The sequence below is a fragment of the Rhagoletis zephyria genome, unplaced genomic scaffold, assembly GCF_001687245.7.
Source record: "Rhagoletis zephyria isolate East Lansing unplaced genomic scaffold, Rhagoletis_zephyria_1.1 Rzeph_scaffold_00304, whole genome shotgun sequence".
Classification (NCBI taxonomy): Eukaryota; Metazoa; Arthropoda; class Insecta; order Diptera; family Tephritidae; genus Rhagoletis; species Rhagoletis zephyria.
In genome coordinates, this window is record NW_016157388.1 from 232,235 (window position 1) to 249,081 (window position 16,847).

A 16,847-nucleotide genomic window follows, 5' to 3' on the forward strand; every position below is an offset into this window, starting at 1 on the left:
GGTCATTTTAATATGCGCGTAATTGAATTGAATATTTACCAATATACAGTACTTTCGTTGACGTTTATAGTAAGATCAATTACGTTTCTATTTGATTTTAATATTTTTTTCCCTCAGTGCAATATACAACTATCGATAGTGTTTAGAAAAATTCGATAGTGGCGGCAAAATTAAACTATCGATAGCCCCATCGATAGTTCTCCATCATTATTCGAAATTTACTTGTAGAACTTGGATTTGGGAGATGCGTTAAACAAGCAACAACATTGTTTGGCGACAATGTCAGCGCGCAGCAACTCGTTAGAAATCTAGTGTTTCACGCTAGAAGCAAGCACATTGCATGCATCACTTTCGCGAAATTTATTAACAAGGTCATATTTCATTAAAATACGTGTCATCAGTCGAGAACACAGCAGGTATTTTTACCAAAGTATTAATGAAGTCAAAACATCAGCAGCTTTTAACACTTGAAAAATATCTATAAAGAACGATTTGTATTAATTGTTTTGGTTAAAGGAAATTTGCAATTCCTGTCTAAAAATTTTCATTCCGTTTGCTATATTCAAATAAAGAAGTTCTCTTTAAAATTAAAAAAATTATAACAAAAGCAAAGCAACGGCATACGAATAAGAAGGATTCGATCTTTATTAAAAGATTTTGTATTATTTTGTTTTGTCGGATTTTCGGTTCCTCTTTTGGACTTAGCAAATTTGTCTTGCGTTGAATATAATATAGAAAAAATAAAACAAGTACCTTTATCATATTCGAAACGATGCGTTTTTAATATCTCTTGCTTCCTATACCAAAATATGAGTTTTCATAAAAAGTGGACTTGGCAACTTTTCACTCTAAGCTAGCGATATGTATATTGCAATTAAAAACTTTCAATACTTAATATTTATAAATGGGATTTTCGAATTTTAAAATGGGGAAAACAGAGCGTTTTTCAGAGGAGAATCGTGCTGGCTGTTCGAGTTCGAAAATTCTCTGACTCCGTGCTGTGCACAAAAACAATTGCACGGTGATTTTCAATCGAAATTGGTAGCATAACCACGGCCTGAGAGATAAGTGGCGGACTAATTGATTTTCAATAATACCCGTATGAGGCTTCTGGTGGCTAATTAATGTCTAATTGTACCCTATTGAGACTAATGTTGGAGTACTCTCTTTATAGATTAGTCGCACGCTGTTGCAGGGTAACCTATACACATGAATGTACATATGTAGATGTTTACAGTGGACACATCAAGAAATGTTTTACTAGTTAGAATAATCGTGTGAGATTGTTAAAATATATTTATTAAATATTTACTGATTTATAATTAATGCCTAATACGTACACATACATGCGTTAATTTAAGTGAACACATTATTAAAAAGATTAAAATATATTTATATACGATATTTATTAAAAATATTGTAAATATTAATAATGCATTATTAAAATGTTTTATTCCGGTTATTAGTTAGAATGTAGATTAATTTACAAACACATAGTTATGCCCATATGTACACACGTGCATACATACATACACACATGACAATTCTTAATTCCTAAGTGTCGACATAGACAAGTAAAAAGATATTGATATTTGTTCTAATTTTTTTTAACTTCAAAGACTTTTTTATACGAACCTCTCTTTATTTTAATTTTATAGTAAACTAAGTAAATAAATATGTAAGTATGCATATACTACGTATATGTAATATTAAAAGAATCGTATGCAGTTACAACCTAAGCAAACCAATAGTGATAATTAGTAAATAGTGATAAACAGTAAATCAATTTTTAAATACTTATTTATAAAAGTGAATATCCATACATACGTGTGAACAATGTTTGTATGAACATATGTATGTATGTTTCATAGGAAAGCCGCATTTAGTGGTAATAAAATTTAAATGAAATTTTATAAGAGAAATTAAACTGATTTAACAAATGATATGTTATACGAATCAGAAGGAAACATTTTGTAAAAAATTTATTCAATGCGAAAGTTTTTGAAAAGCTATTTGGGTAATTTAATATAGAAAATAAAAATGCAAACTATTTATAACTCAAACTTGTTTCACTTAGTATGGACACATCAATCTCGGTCAATTGGTTGGCTGATTGATTATTATTATTATTAGACAGGCAAACGCGTTGTTTGGTCGGCAAAAATGTATGGGATAAAAATTGCAGCAACTAAGAATTTCGAGTAAAGGATTGTATGCACGCATGCAGATATGTATATACATACATATGTATATACACATATGTTTGTATATACTCTCATGCACAGAAGAATAGATTCGTGCTATTTGGACCAGTTTTATCTACTAGGTAGGCACATATGTGCATACATATCTATGTAGGTATAATGTTTTTAATGTTCAATAATTTCTTATAAAATTTCAACTTATACACTTAGGTCTCTTTTTATGCGGTTCTTTTTTATGCGGATTTGAATTTATGCGGTTTTTCAAACACTTTTCGCTGTAGCGATTTTGCTTTTTTGAGAGCTTTTATTACTTTTTTTCAATATGCAAGGGGCAATGCTTCTGATAAATAATTTGTTGTTGTATTCTTACATACAAGTAATTACTAAGTAATTTGACTAAGTAACTATGTTACATATGTATAAATGAGAACATAATATTTATAAAAATCATTATTTTGTCTTTCATTTCATAAATAAGTAGGACATCAGCATTTTCAAATGAATATTCCTGGTTTAGCCCCATACATATATATGTATGTAGGATAATACAAACTACTATTTGATAATTAAGGCTGGTCCACATAGAACTTTCGCGTTGACTTTGTAGTTGGCGTTGGTTTGACAGAACGCACGTTAAAAGTATGCGTTCTACAATGAAGCTTGGCAGAGACTACTTTGGCCACTAAATTAACATATTAACGAGAAATAAATTAATATTTCATATCAATAATAGCATGAAAAATATATTTCTTGCCTTCATTTGATTAAAAGGAAAAAACATTTCATTTAATTTTATTTATTTGCAACAGCTGGCGACCGACGCAGCGATCTTTCTGCTTTGTGTTGGCCTTAGCGTTGCCAAATTTTGGATATGTGGACGGCTGCTTTGAAATTCGACGCCAACGCAACGCCAAAGTTGTATGCGAACCGGTCTCTATTCTTTGTTTACGCAAATTTTCCCATGTCTACATATCCATATATACATGCATACATATGTACACATGTCCTTGAACAACAGGCCACAAATAAATTTTTTCACCAAGGACTATATGTCATTCAGGTATACAGCATAACTGCTACAAGTAGAAAACTATTTTGGGGGTGTTAGCAAGTGCTTACTTGTTTTTTGTTTCTGCGGCACAAACGATTATAATATCTTCGTTACTTACTTTTCTCTGTAAAGACAAAATACATGCATATGTACATACATACATAAATGCATATATACATAAATACGTACATACAAACATATATAAATATGCATGTTATGTGTGTACACATGTATGAATATAACTCTAAAAAATAATTCATTCCATAATCTATGCTTATGTATGTAATCAATTTTATTTGTTGTTTTAAATGCTGCCCTAATACTTCACATATATATATGCATATGTACATACAATTATTAACATACTTTCGTACATAATCTATTGACATACATTCCCACATTTTTATGTACAAAAATGCATGTGTTGTATAGTACACTCGGAGCGCTCGCTCGTCGCTCACTCGTCTTTCCTAGCAGAGTGAGTATGCAGACAGCTACTCGCCTCGCACTGCGAGCGAGGCAACACCCAACAGCCTCGCTCATTTAATAGGAGCGCGAGCAAACAAGCAGCGCTCGCTCGTTTGGCGAGCGAGCAACACTTCTCGTGCCTCGCCTCATTGCTGCTACGAGTACGAGCTGCGAGCGCCTCGTTGTCTGCGAGGCATTGAGTAGGAGTTTGCTCACTCGCTCGCTCGAACTCCAAGTTTTTGCCCACCCTGGCAGCAACTGACCATCAAAGTCATTTATTTATTTATTTTTTCGGCTGTAAATTGAAATTTTAATGTCGTTACTATTTGGGTCCTTCCAGAAAAATTGGCCAAGAATTCTTTATTTAGTACGTAGTTACCATTGTAAGACGAATGGTAATGAAATTTCTTGAAACAAATTGAAGCCAAAATTAAAAAAAAAAATCCTTTGCAGAGAGACAGCTAATATAAATGTTTTTCCTTTTAATTTTAATGGAACTTCAAATCGGAAGGATGAGTGGAAGCGAGTTAACCATGTTTGTATGTCCATATTCTGTAGGGGAGACCGGGGTAGCTCCGGCTTTGGGGTACATTCGGTAATAGCGTTTTCGGTATGAAAGAGCACTCTGGCATCAGCATATATTAGCGAAAACTCACCCACCACAAATAAGAAATACCCGTTCAAAGTTTCACATATCTACCTCAACAGCTGATAAAGCTATACGTGCGTTTGTGTTTTCGCGATGGTTTCAGTTATATTTCGACTCTGCTATGCAAGTGGTTTCAGCTTTTTATATTCGATTTTTTAAAAGAATGTTGCTTATAACTGAAAGGTAAGAATGTTTATTTTGTGAAAAAGATATAAAACAAATTTCTAAAACTTAAAAAAAGAGAAAAATAAAAAGGCAATGTCCGGGGGTATGCAGCGTTTGGTATTGGGGCACATTCGGCTCATGATGTTCCAACAGTTATATTTTTCAAGCCCGAAAACGAGGATATATCATTGGTTTTGAAAAGCGAAATAGTATTAAAACCTCCAAACCCCTCGAATCCTGCTTCAACATCACGTTGTCTCAGTAAATATATTTCTGAAGTGGACCGAAGTGGTTTCAACATCAAATAACTTTTTATCCTAAGTTTGATAAGCCCAGGAAGCACTATTATTCACACTGAAAATAAAATTTCGTAAAAATGCTACGAAAAACTTTCGTAGTCTTGGCTTTCGTACGACGTACGAAACTTTCGTTCATAATACGAATACATTTTTCGCAACGAAACAAGATTTTACCAACCATTCGTAAATATAACGAAAGGAGTTTCGCAAGGCATTTTAATAAAATTTGTTGCTCTTATACTCTTTCTGTTGACGTTCGGATTGTGTACGTGTAAGAAGCCGATTGTGTACATGTGAAAGGCCGTATATATTTCGTTTCCCAGGAAAGTGTTTGGCGGGCACTGATCTATATATATAATACGCGAAGGGATTTTTGGTTCAGGATAAAAGATCTGTACCGTTCGCCCGATTTTCAAAAATGAGATGCCAAATTAAAGCGCTTTGTCTTTAATTGCACATCTGGTTTTAGTTTTTCTAAAGGGGTTGCCACCTGTTCAAAAATGAAACTCAAATTATTTAATAATCAATGCCATCAAAACCGCACCGTTCGTTCGATTTTCTAAAATGAGGCGTCAAACTAAAATTCTTGGACTGTAGATGTGCAATAAGGTTTTACTTTTTTGAAAAGAGTTGCCACCTTTTAAAAAATTATATTCAAATTTAAAAAAATAAATAAATCAATTATTACAAACTGAGTATCAATCGAAATGGTTTTGAAAAGCTTTGTTTCTTAGCTGAACTATGGAAGGGTTGCCACCCGTTTAAAAAAATCATATTAGGTAAGAGAAATATGTACCACCATATGGGTGCCAAGCGAAATGGGTTTCAGAAAGTAGTAGTTTGAAAATATTTTGAAGAGGGTTGCCACCTACTTGAAATGTCAAATTTAGCTTACGAATACACAAGTTATACGAAATATCAAAATATGGATGACAAAAGAAGGAGTGTTAAGAAATCTTTGGTTTGAACGCTAAGAATATTTCTGAGGTATTGGAAGAGGGTTGCCACCTGTTTAAAAAGTTGAATTCAAATTATTTTGAATGAGTTATTAAAATATGGGTATCAATCGAAGGAGGTTTGAAAATTTTTTATTTCTGAACAATATTTAGCGGGGTTGTGGGGTTTGAAATTCGATGAAAATAAAAACATGCACTATGCGAGGCTGCACGGTTTTGATGAAATGTGGCACTCGGATCTCTTATGACTCTGACTACCATTTGGAATATTTTTTTTAAGTTTCCGGAATTGAATTTAGAGCGTTTTAACGCCTTGCGGGTTTACTAGTTTGTTTTATTTATAAAATACTTTCGTACATAGTACTAATGCAGAAGGGGCATTTCGCGTCAAGCGGACAGCTTTAGAATTTCTTCATATTTTGAGTAATTGTACCTTTGCGAAATATAAAACTGTGAGCACATTTTTTTTCTTTATATGATGGTTATTTTTGGAGTTATTTGCTTCCAAAGAATAGTAAAAACTAAAATTAGGTTTCTTCTAAAGTATTTTTCGTATTGAAAAAATAATAATTTCAACAAGTTTTTAACTTCACGATTTTGTGCGAAAATTTCTCGCTTTTTAAAATGCGAAATCAATTTCCAAAAAAAAAAATTTTTTTGTGTTAAACCACACCGGAAGTGAAAATTTAAAAACAAAATTTGTGAAACTTCGATCAATATTTTTGTAATTTTTTTTTTTCGAAGTATACCCTGAAAGTTTTGTGACCCTACTCATACAAAATAAAGTAGGTTTAAAGAGCTTTATACATTGCCGTTTTCATAAATTTATCTATTTATAAACCTTTTATAAAGCTACTTTATTTTTTATGAATAAGGCTATTACAGTGTGATCTGCATTAGTTTGAGAGGTACGTCAATTGGACTATGTATGATTCTACGTGCAGTTGAAAAATTGGTTTGGCACCGACCGCTTCACAATCTCCACTCAAATTCTGTCAAGTGACGATTTGGTAGACAGTCTACACTCTGAAACCACATGCTTATATTGCGGAAGAACAGTCGCTTTATTTTAAAAGTCTTAGGGAAAATTTAGACGAAGGAGCCGAGATCGTACAGTGTGTTTTGTTGTCCAAAATACCGCCCAGGCTTTCCATTTTTTTAACTATTTTTCAATACAAAAAGTACTTTAGAAAAAACCCAATTTTAATTTTTACTATTCCTTGGAAGCCCATAACACGAAAAGTAACCATCATATAAAGAAAAAAAAATATGCACACAATTTCATATTTCACACAGGAACAATTACCCAAACTATGAAGGAATTCTAAAGCATCAGCCTTTTTTTTCTTCCGCTTGACGCGAAATGCCCCAAAAACATGTTTTTTAAAATTCGTACAATATACGAATATTTCCGTGCAATATACTAAATTACCGGCAGTTTAATATTTCATCATATTTTTCTGTACCGCGTGTTATTGCGAAATCACCTGTTCGCTGCTGTGGGGCGTATAATATAAATTTAAACGTTTTAAGGCTGGTATGCAGCTCTCAAGAAATCGGTCAAGAAAAATTTTCCATTATTTCGTGTGTGTGTCCAAGAGATTTTGACATTTTTGATATTTCACAGCCTGTTGGCTCACTCTTTCCTCAAGAAATAATATAACGGGCATATATTTCTTTGCAAACCTGGGTTGCCTTGTGCTCTTTTTTCACAAAAAAAATTAGAAAACCGTAGTAAAAAGCGTAGCAAATTTCTCAAGAACTGCGTACTGCCGGAAGGAAATTTGAGTCAAGAAAATTTCTTAGCCATTTCTTGTACGTCATTTTGTATGGAATTTTAGCTTTTCTTGAGAACTGCATACAGGCCTTTATAGAGGAATTTGCTGGGTAAAAATACAATAAAAAATTAAATATCATTTTGTGATTTGATTTTTATAATCATTCGTGGAGCTAGGGATTAGTTGTAAACGTTGCTACCTGATTGCTAGCTGACAGAGGTGAGTGAGTAAATTTGAATTTTTAATTTTTTTGCTTGTTTTGTTAATTTTTATTGTTGTTGTTTTATTGTCGCATATAGAACGTTGACACATGATCCCATCAGAAATAAGTAAGAAACTCTAAGCCGAACATTAAATACCCGGCGCAAATATTAAATATATGTTTTTTCACCTTTCCGAAACCTACCGCAGATGGTAAGCCGGGGTGTATCAATTTTGAGTAAATTAGCGTCCTTTAATTTCGAAATATTGAAGTTTCAAGCATTTCTGAAATTTACCGTTATATGAAAAGCGGTCGTAATTTTAATCCGATTTCAATAATTTTCAACGTTTTGCTTTTATGTGGCAAGCACAATAACCACACCGAGTTTGGTACAAATTGGTAGAACGGTTACCGATATACATATATGTGATCATAAGTGGGCGGTGCCCCGCCCTTTTCCAAAATTTTACCATAAACGTATTTCTNGATCATTTATGTATACATTTGTCTATATCTATATCGATTCGTTTTGGCTGTTCAAACAACCGTTATGTGAACAAAATTAATATACCCTTGTGCACAAGTGCGCTCGGGTATAAAAATACATATGTGTACATAGTGCTTGAAAATATCAATTTTTCCTTTACCTTAAACCTTTGGGAGTGGGCAAATATGATGTTTGTAATTTAGGCAGAATTGAATATGAGCTATCTGGGAAGACAATATCTCCATGTAATATTTATTCTGTTTGTTGGCACTTTATACAAACAAAAACGCATCTTAAGTGTCTTAACAGTGAAACAATTTCTTATTTACTAAGTTTGCGAATAAAACTTCACACTTAAGATTAAGACATTTATAACAGACAATTTCATACAACCCTGCCTGACATGAAAATTTTCTCCACGATAAGGCTAGTAGCCATTTCTAACAGATTTTGGGTCGCTTAGTCAAAAATGGAAACATATATACATATTTGAAATTTAAGAGAACAAGGCAAATAGCAAAATCGGCTAAAAATTGCTAACTTTTTTCTGCAAAACGGCTAACAAATCGGCTGCCGGCTAAATCGAAATTTCTCCGACTGTTTGCTATTGCAACTGGCTAAATCTAGACGGGAAACGGCTAAAATGGCAACACTGTTGGTTCGGTTGTAAAAATGGGAGTAAAAATCAAGTTTTCGTAGTAAATGTGCATTTCTTATCTTCATAAAAAACAATTAATTTCTCCTCGTATCACTGTACTCTGGGACTAAATAAGGGGCTAAAGCTGCCTTTACAAGGGTCGATTTCTGTAGACTGGAAAATCGACTAGCCAAAGCTTTTACATTTTACGGTTGAGATGTCATTTACACGGGTCGATTTTGGTTCAACGACAAAAATCTACTAGAAAATCTACCCGTGTAAAGGCGCCTTAATCCAGCGAGCAATTATCATTAAAGTGAAAATACCTTGGTTAAAATTAATAAAAAGTTATCACGGTACCCTGGAAACAACTTCAACCCTCAAGTTGCTTCACTTCGCCGATTCCTGTTGCTACTATTTCGGGGTACCTCACTGAACATTTTCCAAAAAAAAGAGCGAAATCCGTCTGGCACTTTTTCTCTATGGTAACTTTTACTAATTCAAATATTACACAGGCCAACAAAAATTGAAAAAAAAATCTGCTTCCTAAAATGGTAAAGCTGGTTTTGATAGACTTTTTTGTGCTGATTAAGAATCTGTAAGTATAAGGTTTCCAGCAGCTTTAGATTTTGAGAAAAACGTGGTCAAAGTATCAAAAAAACAAAAGGTGATAAAACCTTCCACTTGGGCTTAAAGTACTGCTAGAACTACTCGACTACTATCCCTGAAAATACCATTCGTGCACCTTGACTTGATTACTTATAGTCATTTGTTTGAATAGCACAAACTGATTTTATCGAAGTTTTTTGTTCAATAAATGACTATAAGTGACCATCAAGTCAAGGTGCACGAATGGTATTTTCAGGGATAGTAGTCGAGAGATCTAGCTGGGTTCTAGGTTCTATCACCTTTTATTTTTTTTGCTTTAGCTCCTCAAATATTAAAAAAAATGCGATTTTTTGATACTTTGACCACGTTTTTCTCAAAATCTAAAGCTGATGAAAACTTTATACTTATAGATTGTTATTCAACGCCAAAAAGGCTATCGAAAACAGCTTCAACATTTTAGGAACCACAACTATTTAACGTAATTACAGAACTTGTGAGGGCCTATTCATGAATTCAAGCGTATTTGCAACGGATCTGTAGCTCACCAATGCAACAATCGTGTCGATAAAAACGTTAAATATAGCTTTTAATTTGCTATTAAAAACTCCAACCGCCTTTCTATTTGCAGAGTAAATTTGTAGATGCAACAAAACGGAGCAGATTTTCAGTTGAGCGGAGTAGAGAGCTAGGTTTTTAATTATATTGACAAAACGGAACAAATCTAGTCCCATCGGAGCAAAGTCCGAATGATGGCCTATTGTGTATATGAGGCAAATTTACGCTCTTTGTTTGGTGCACAAAGTCAGTATTCCCGCAGCCGTACTGTGATGAACATGATGTTGGTGGAGTTGTAAATAATTTTACGCAACTTTTCATACCCTTCCTCCCTTAAAAGTTTTTCCCTTTCTCTAGCCCGCGCTCGCACTTTCGCTACCCACCTGATCATACCAAACGAAAAACATTATTTATTCTCGTTTCCTCGAATGTTGTAGCGCACGCGCACCAGTATTTGATTTTTATACCCGAGCGCACTTGTGCAGAAGGGTATATTAATTTTGTTCACATAACGGTTGTTTGTAACAGCCAAAACGAATCGAGATAGATATAGACAAATGTATACATAAATGATCAGGATGAAAAAAGAAATCGATTAAGCCATGTCTGTCTGTCTGTCTGTCTGTCCGTCTGTCCGTCTGTCCGTGTACACGATAACTCGAGCAAAAATTGAGATATCTCAACGAAATTTGGTATGTAGGTTTCCCTTAATCCAAGGTAGGTTGGTATTGAAAATGGGCGAAATCGGACTTTAACCACGCCCACTTCCCATATAACGGTAATTTCCAGAAATACGAAAACTGCGATATTTTAGTAACTACTGAAGATAATTCACTCAAAATTGATATTTACAATAATTTTTAGACGAAAAATAAGAATATTATAAATTTTTGGAAAATGGGCGTAGCCACGCCCACTTATGGTTACATGTGTATATCTTGGTAACCGCTGCACCAATTTCTTCCAAACTTGGCACAGTTGTTGGCCTTCGCACAACATACCAAATGGCCGAAAATTTTTAAAATCGCTCAATAACCACGCCTACTTCCCATATAACGGTAATTTTCAGAAATACGAAAACTGCGATATTTTAGTAACTACTGAAGATAATTCACTCAAAATTGATATTTACAATAATTTTTAGACGAAAAATAAGAATATTATAAATTTTTGGAAAATGGGCGTAGCCACGCCCACTTATGGTTACATGTGTATATCTTGGTAACCGCTGCACCAATTTCTTCCAAACTTGGCACAGTTGTTGGCCTTGCATACAAAATCGCAGAGAATTTTTAAAATTGGACGATAACCACGCCCACATCCCATATAACGGTTATTTAGAGAAATACAAATTCTTCGATAAATCAGTAAATATTAAAGCTAATTTATTCAAAATTGATGCTTGCAACAATTCTTTACCAAGAAATACGCTTATGATAAAATTTTGGAAAATGGGCGTGGCACCGCCCACTTATGATCNAAATTATTGAAATCGGATTAAAATTCGGGCGCTTTTCATATAACGGTAAATTTCAGAAATGCTTGAAACTTCAATATTTCGAAATTGAAGGACGCTAATTTACTCAAAATTGATACACCCCGGCTTACCATCTGCGGTAGGTTTCGGAAAGGTGAAAAAACATATATTTAATATTTGCGCCGGGTATTTAATGTTCGGCTCCGCCCGAACTTAGACTTTCTTACTTGTTTTAAACAAACTTTTTTGCTGAGAACTTATTTAAATTCCAAAAACCGAATGCCAACTTGAATTAAAGAAGCCAACACTGAAGTGAGCCAAAATGAAAATAAAAGAGCACAAAATCCTATGTAAAGCAAAACTCTCTGGGAATCCTACGAGACATCTGCCGGTCATATGACCGGTCATCTATATGGGAGGACATGAATCTCATCGAGAACTTGCGAAATCAACTAAAAGCGCATCTTACTAAGTATCCAAGTCCGTCCAATTGAGTACATGAGCTGTGAAAGCACACCAAGGATATATGGGAGGCTATACCTCCAGAATTTTTACAGACATACACATTAGGTATGCCAAATTGCAACCAGGAACTAAATAAAGCAAAACCATACTGAACATTGTGTTAATAATCCTTTTTTTTTGTGAAAATAGTCAAAAAGTTATTAAAAATATATGAGTGCAAAACTGTAACATTTGCCTTAATTTACATTTTTGTCTGCTGGTTTTGTTAATGTTGTTGAATTGACTTCAAATCGTTATGACAGAGGAAGCAAAGATGTACCAATAAAAATATACAACAAGAGTACGAATGTCGTTAGAACTTGGAAAGATAGCGACAGCTGAAATAAAAAGTGCTACTCCATGTTACAGTTTTGCTCGTCACTGTAAGTATGGTATTATGGGGTGGACTCTACAATAATTTGAGTTATTGTTGAGCTCGAATATGCTCCACTCCAAACTCCAAAGATTTAATGTATACATGTAAAACATACATAAGAGTTGAAGTTCATGCGTTCCCAAGGGTAAATGCTGTGACACCACACAGGAGTTAACGGCAAACGTTCTTTGTTTGACATTTGCTATTCACCCCTTCGTTTTCTTTGCTTTTCGATATATATATTTTTGCTACTGCTCGCATACTCGTTCGCCCCGCTTATATTTTCTGTAAATCCATTAAAACTTAATTAAATGAATTGGTTAATCGCATAAACCTTGTCTTTCATTTGGAAACCCCGCTGCATAGTTTATCGGAATCCTCGCATCAACTTTGCTTATAAATCTCCGCAACATTTGCTGGTCCTTCGGTCCGGATTTAAACAACCCGGTCGTAAAAGTGCAAGTATAGATTTGCAATAAATAAACACAGTGTGTTCCCCGCTACAAAACTTATTATAAATCAGACGTTTTTGCTGAAATTAAATAGAACTTTGGTGTGCAGTAGTTGTATTAGAAGCTGTTTCTTAATTCAACATAACGAATTCTCGAGAAGCCAAGGTGACTTTGATTTGACCTCTACAAACTGTTTGTATTCGATATTTATAATTTTGACAACCTGCGGTGACTTTGATTAGGCCTCTACGAATTTGTCCTACATTCGACATTGTGCAAGTGTAATTTTGCAAATCCGCCGTGCTTTTAAATTTCACCTGAAACGAACCATGAAGCAAAATTAACGCAATGTCTGCCTCCGTGAAAACTCGCGATTCCGCACTAAACGCTATTAAGAGGTACATGGCAAAAAGTATAGACGATGCATTTGCCATGGACTTCGACAGTGTCGCAAGTTATTTGCAGCTCCTCAATGAGCAATGGGTCCGTTTCAACACTGCCCAAGGTGCAGTCGAAACATCTTGTGGGCTTGAAAATGCTGAAGTGGAGGAAAATGCTCGCGTGCAAGGCGAGACTTGGTGTGCTACAGCCCTGCCCACTTCAAACGCGTCCAGAAGTGTCGCACGGAATCGGCAATGCAACCCGCACTCCCATCAACGACTGTGTCTGCATTAATACGTTTGCCGAAAATGGATTTACCCACATTTGCTGGCGATTTCACGGAGTGGATAGCTTTTTACGATGCTTTTTGTTGACACCAACGATGCTCTGTCAGGCGTGCAAAAATTACATTATTTGCGCAGCTGCCTAAACGGGGACGCGTTAAGTATTATAAGCGGCTTCAAGATATGCGAGGCGAACTATGCGGAGGCATGGAACCTGCTGAAGTCCCGCTACAAGATCATGCGAGTAATCGTTGAAGCACATCTTAGGGCGATAGCTGATATTCACAAGGCTACGAGTGACACTGCTGATGCAATAAAGAGCGTTATCGATGCATTTCAGCAACACATTCGAGAGCTCAAAGCGTTACGGCGCCCCGTCGAATTTTGGGATGATCGGTTGGTGCATGAAATTGTCAACAAACTTGCGTTCGAAACCCGAAATCAGTGGGAGCTTTCACTTGTTAGTGATGAGCCTCCGACATTTGAACAGCTGACGTCGTTTTTGGAGATAAGATGTCGCTCATTAGCAATGCTTACCACGCCTTCAGCTCAGACCTGCATTATCAAGTCGACTACACAGAAATCAGCTGTCAAATCAACCAAAGTGTTTCACGCTGTTCCGGAGCAGAACCTCACGCGCTGCATGTACTGTAATGCAGCTCACAAGATTTATGCTTGTGACAAATTTCGCAGTTTAGACTCAACCTCTAAGTCTAAGTTCATAAAGGAATCGAAAGCATGTTTGAATTGTCTGAGTCCAGGGCATTACAAGGAGCGTTGTAACAGCACGTCGGCATGCAGAGTATGTCACCAACGTCATCATACGCTACTTCATAGTACTGCGAGCTCGCCCGCTACCACATCCGCTCATGTCGTCGAGGCTAACGGCACCGCTCCAAATACCGCATCTGTCAGCAATCATGCAGCCGACTCATCTGCCATCGCTTTGCAAGCGGATAGCGCTGCTACTCACGTTTCATCTTGCTTAAGTTCTGGTTCTGGTCTGCCTCCTGCAACGCAAAAAACCGTGATATTAGCTACCGCACTAGTAAAGGTTCGTGATAGTTCGGATCATTGGCAGACCGCACGTTTATTGTTTGATTCCGGGTCGCACGCCTCATTCGTAACGGAGGCATGTGTACAGCGCTTGGCCCTTCCACGCACATCCTCTTCTGTATTCGTCACCGGAATTTGTGCATCGCAAGGAGGTCGCTGTAGAGGCGAGACGCTGCTCTCGCTTTCGTCTTACTGCTCAGATGAATGCTACGCTTTTAATGCATTGATTCTTCCCAAAATCCCAAACGATTTGCCAACACAGACTTTAAATGTTTCGAATTGGCCGCATATTCAAGGATTGTTCCTAGCTGACCCGCATTTCGCGAAGCATAGCCGCATAGACATTCTGGTTGGCATGGATGTTATGGACCGATTCATCTGCACCGAGCTTTGTAAAGGTCCGACTGGCGCTCCTATGGCTCAAAGAACAGTGTTTGGGTGGACTTTGTTCGGAAGTGCCGACAGTTGGCCATCACCCGAGCTGCGTTTACCGTCACTGCATTGCGACGTCCATCTGGATCGAGCGCTCGCTAAATTGTGGGAGCTGGAAGAGTTGCCGCAAAACATGCATCTAACGCTCGAAGAAAGTTTCTGTGAAAGGCACTTCGATTCCACGCACAAGAGCACGCCTGTCGCTTTGTCGTTGAGTTACCGCTAAAACCTAACGTATCATTGGGCGAGTCACGCAACTTCGCGGTTCGCAACCTGTTACGCATCGAACGAAGGCTCGCAGGTAACTACGATTTGCGCTTATGTTACAATGAGTTCAAGCAAGAACTTATTTAAATGGGTCACATGGAGGTGGTATCTGAAACGACGAGCGAAGGGTATTATATGCCGTATCACCCAGTAATAAAGGAGTCCAGTGTAGCGCCCAAGCTGCGTGTTGTTTTCAACGCGTCCGCCAAAACTACCACAGGGAATTCGCTAAATGACGCACTGTTTGTCGGGCCTCAACTGCAACAAGATCTATACTCCATATTGCTGCGCTTCAGAACGCATCGGTACGCGGTAACCGCAGACGTCGCGAAGATGTACCGACAAGTCTGCGTTTCACCAAAGCAAGTCGACTTGCAGCGAATCGTTTGGCGTCCCGATCCGTATTCACCAATTAAGGATTACCGGATACTGCGCGTAACGTATGGGGTGGCCGCCGCGTCTCACTTGGCAGTAAAGTCGATGCAACAAACTGCTAAGTGCCCGTTTAGTAGCTGCAAGGAAGCCGTGGCTGTAATCCTCAAGGACTTCTATATGGACGACTTATTAACTGGGGCTTCTTGCAAAACAGAACCTAAGTCACTTCAACAAGCTGTATCTGGCATTCTCAAAGAAGGCGGCTTTGAACTGCGGAAGTGGGCATCTAACTGTGCAGAGCTAAATGAGAGTATATCCAACGCATCTCAAAATATACCGCATTACATGGTCAACGATAAGGACGTTAACGCGCTAGGCCTCATTTGGAACATAGAAGGCGACTATTTCACATTCACAGTGGACCTGAATCGGCCACCTGCTATTCTAACTAAGAGAGCCTTTTTATCTGACGCCAGTACTATTTTCGATCCACTGGGTTTGCTTGCACCTGTGACAATAAGGTCCAAGATGTGGATTCAGGACATTTGGCGAGCCGATGTTGGATGGGACGAGCTGATACCAGGCACAATTGCAAGGCTGTGGGTTGATCATCGTTCACAGCTGCAGCAATTGGCGAACTTGAAGGTGAATCGCTGGCTCGGCTCTGGAACGTTTGGATCGCTCACAGAGTTGCATATTTTTGCTGATGCTTCTGAGCGCGCTTACGCTGCAGTTATGTACGCCCGTACTGTTCACAGCGATGGCCACGTCACAGTTGCAGTAGTTTCGTCCAAGACCAAAGTGGCGCCAATAAAACCAACTTCTTTACCTCGCCTGGAACTGTGCGCGGCCCATCTTGCTGCCAAGTTGGTAAAAGTGTAAAACATAGTCGGAGCGATCTCCGTTACCCTCTGTTTGCTTGGACAGACTCTACAATCACGTTGGCATGCTTGCAAGCACATCCCAGCAGATGGGAGACGTTTATTGCCAATCGTGTTGCTGATATTCACGAAATTCTACCGCCTGATTGTTGGAATCACGTACGCTCTGAAAGAAATCCCGCGGATTGCGCCTCTAGAGGCATAACGCCGCTCGAACTTTTGCACTATGAGCAATGGTGGACTGGTCCAGATTTTCTCAGCACTTCAAACCAGTTTTGGAAGCAAGCCTCTTCTAACCCGCC

At 37.2% G+C, this 16,847-nt stretch overlaps 1 protein-coding gene across 1 annotated transcript; it reads left to right on the forward strand.

Moving 5' to 3' along the window:
* Nucleotides 1–15,376: 15,376 nt before the first annotated feature.
* On the forward strand, nucleotides 15,377–16,546 carry LOC108358846 (uncharacterized). The gene has a single exon (XM_017610344.1). It carries the CDS (start codon nucleotides 15,377–15,379, stop codon nucleotides 16,544–16,546), a length of 1,170 nt encoding a protein of 389 aa, XP_017465833.1.
* The last annotated feature ends 301 nt before the right edge of the window (nucleotides 16,547–16,847 follow it).

Bases quoted from the DNA above. Each gene is read 5' to 3' on its own strand.
- LOC108358846 (XM_017610344.1), top strand. From the start codon at position 15,377: ATGGGTCACATGGAGGTGGTATCTGAAACGACGAGCGAAGGGTATTAT.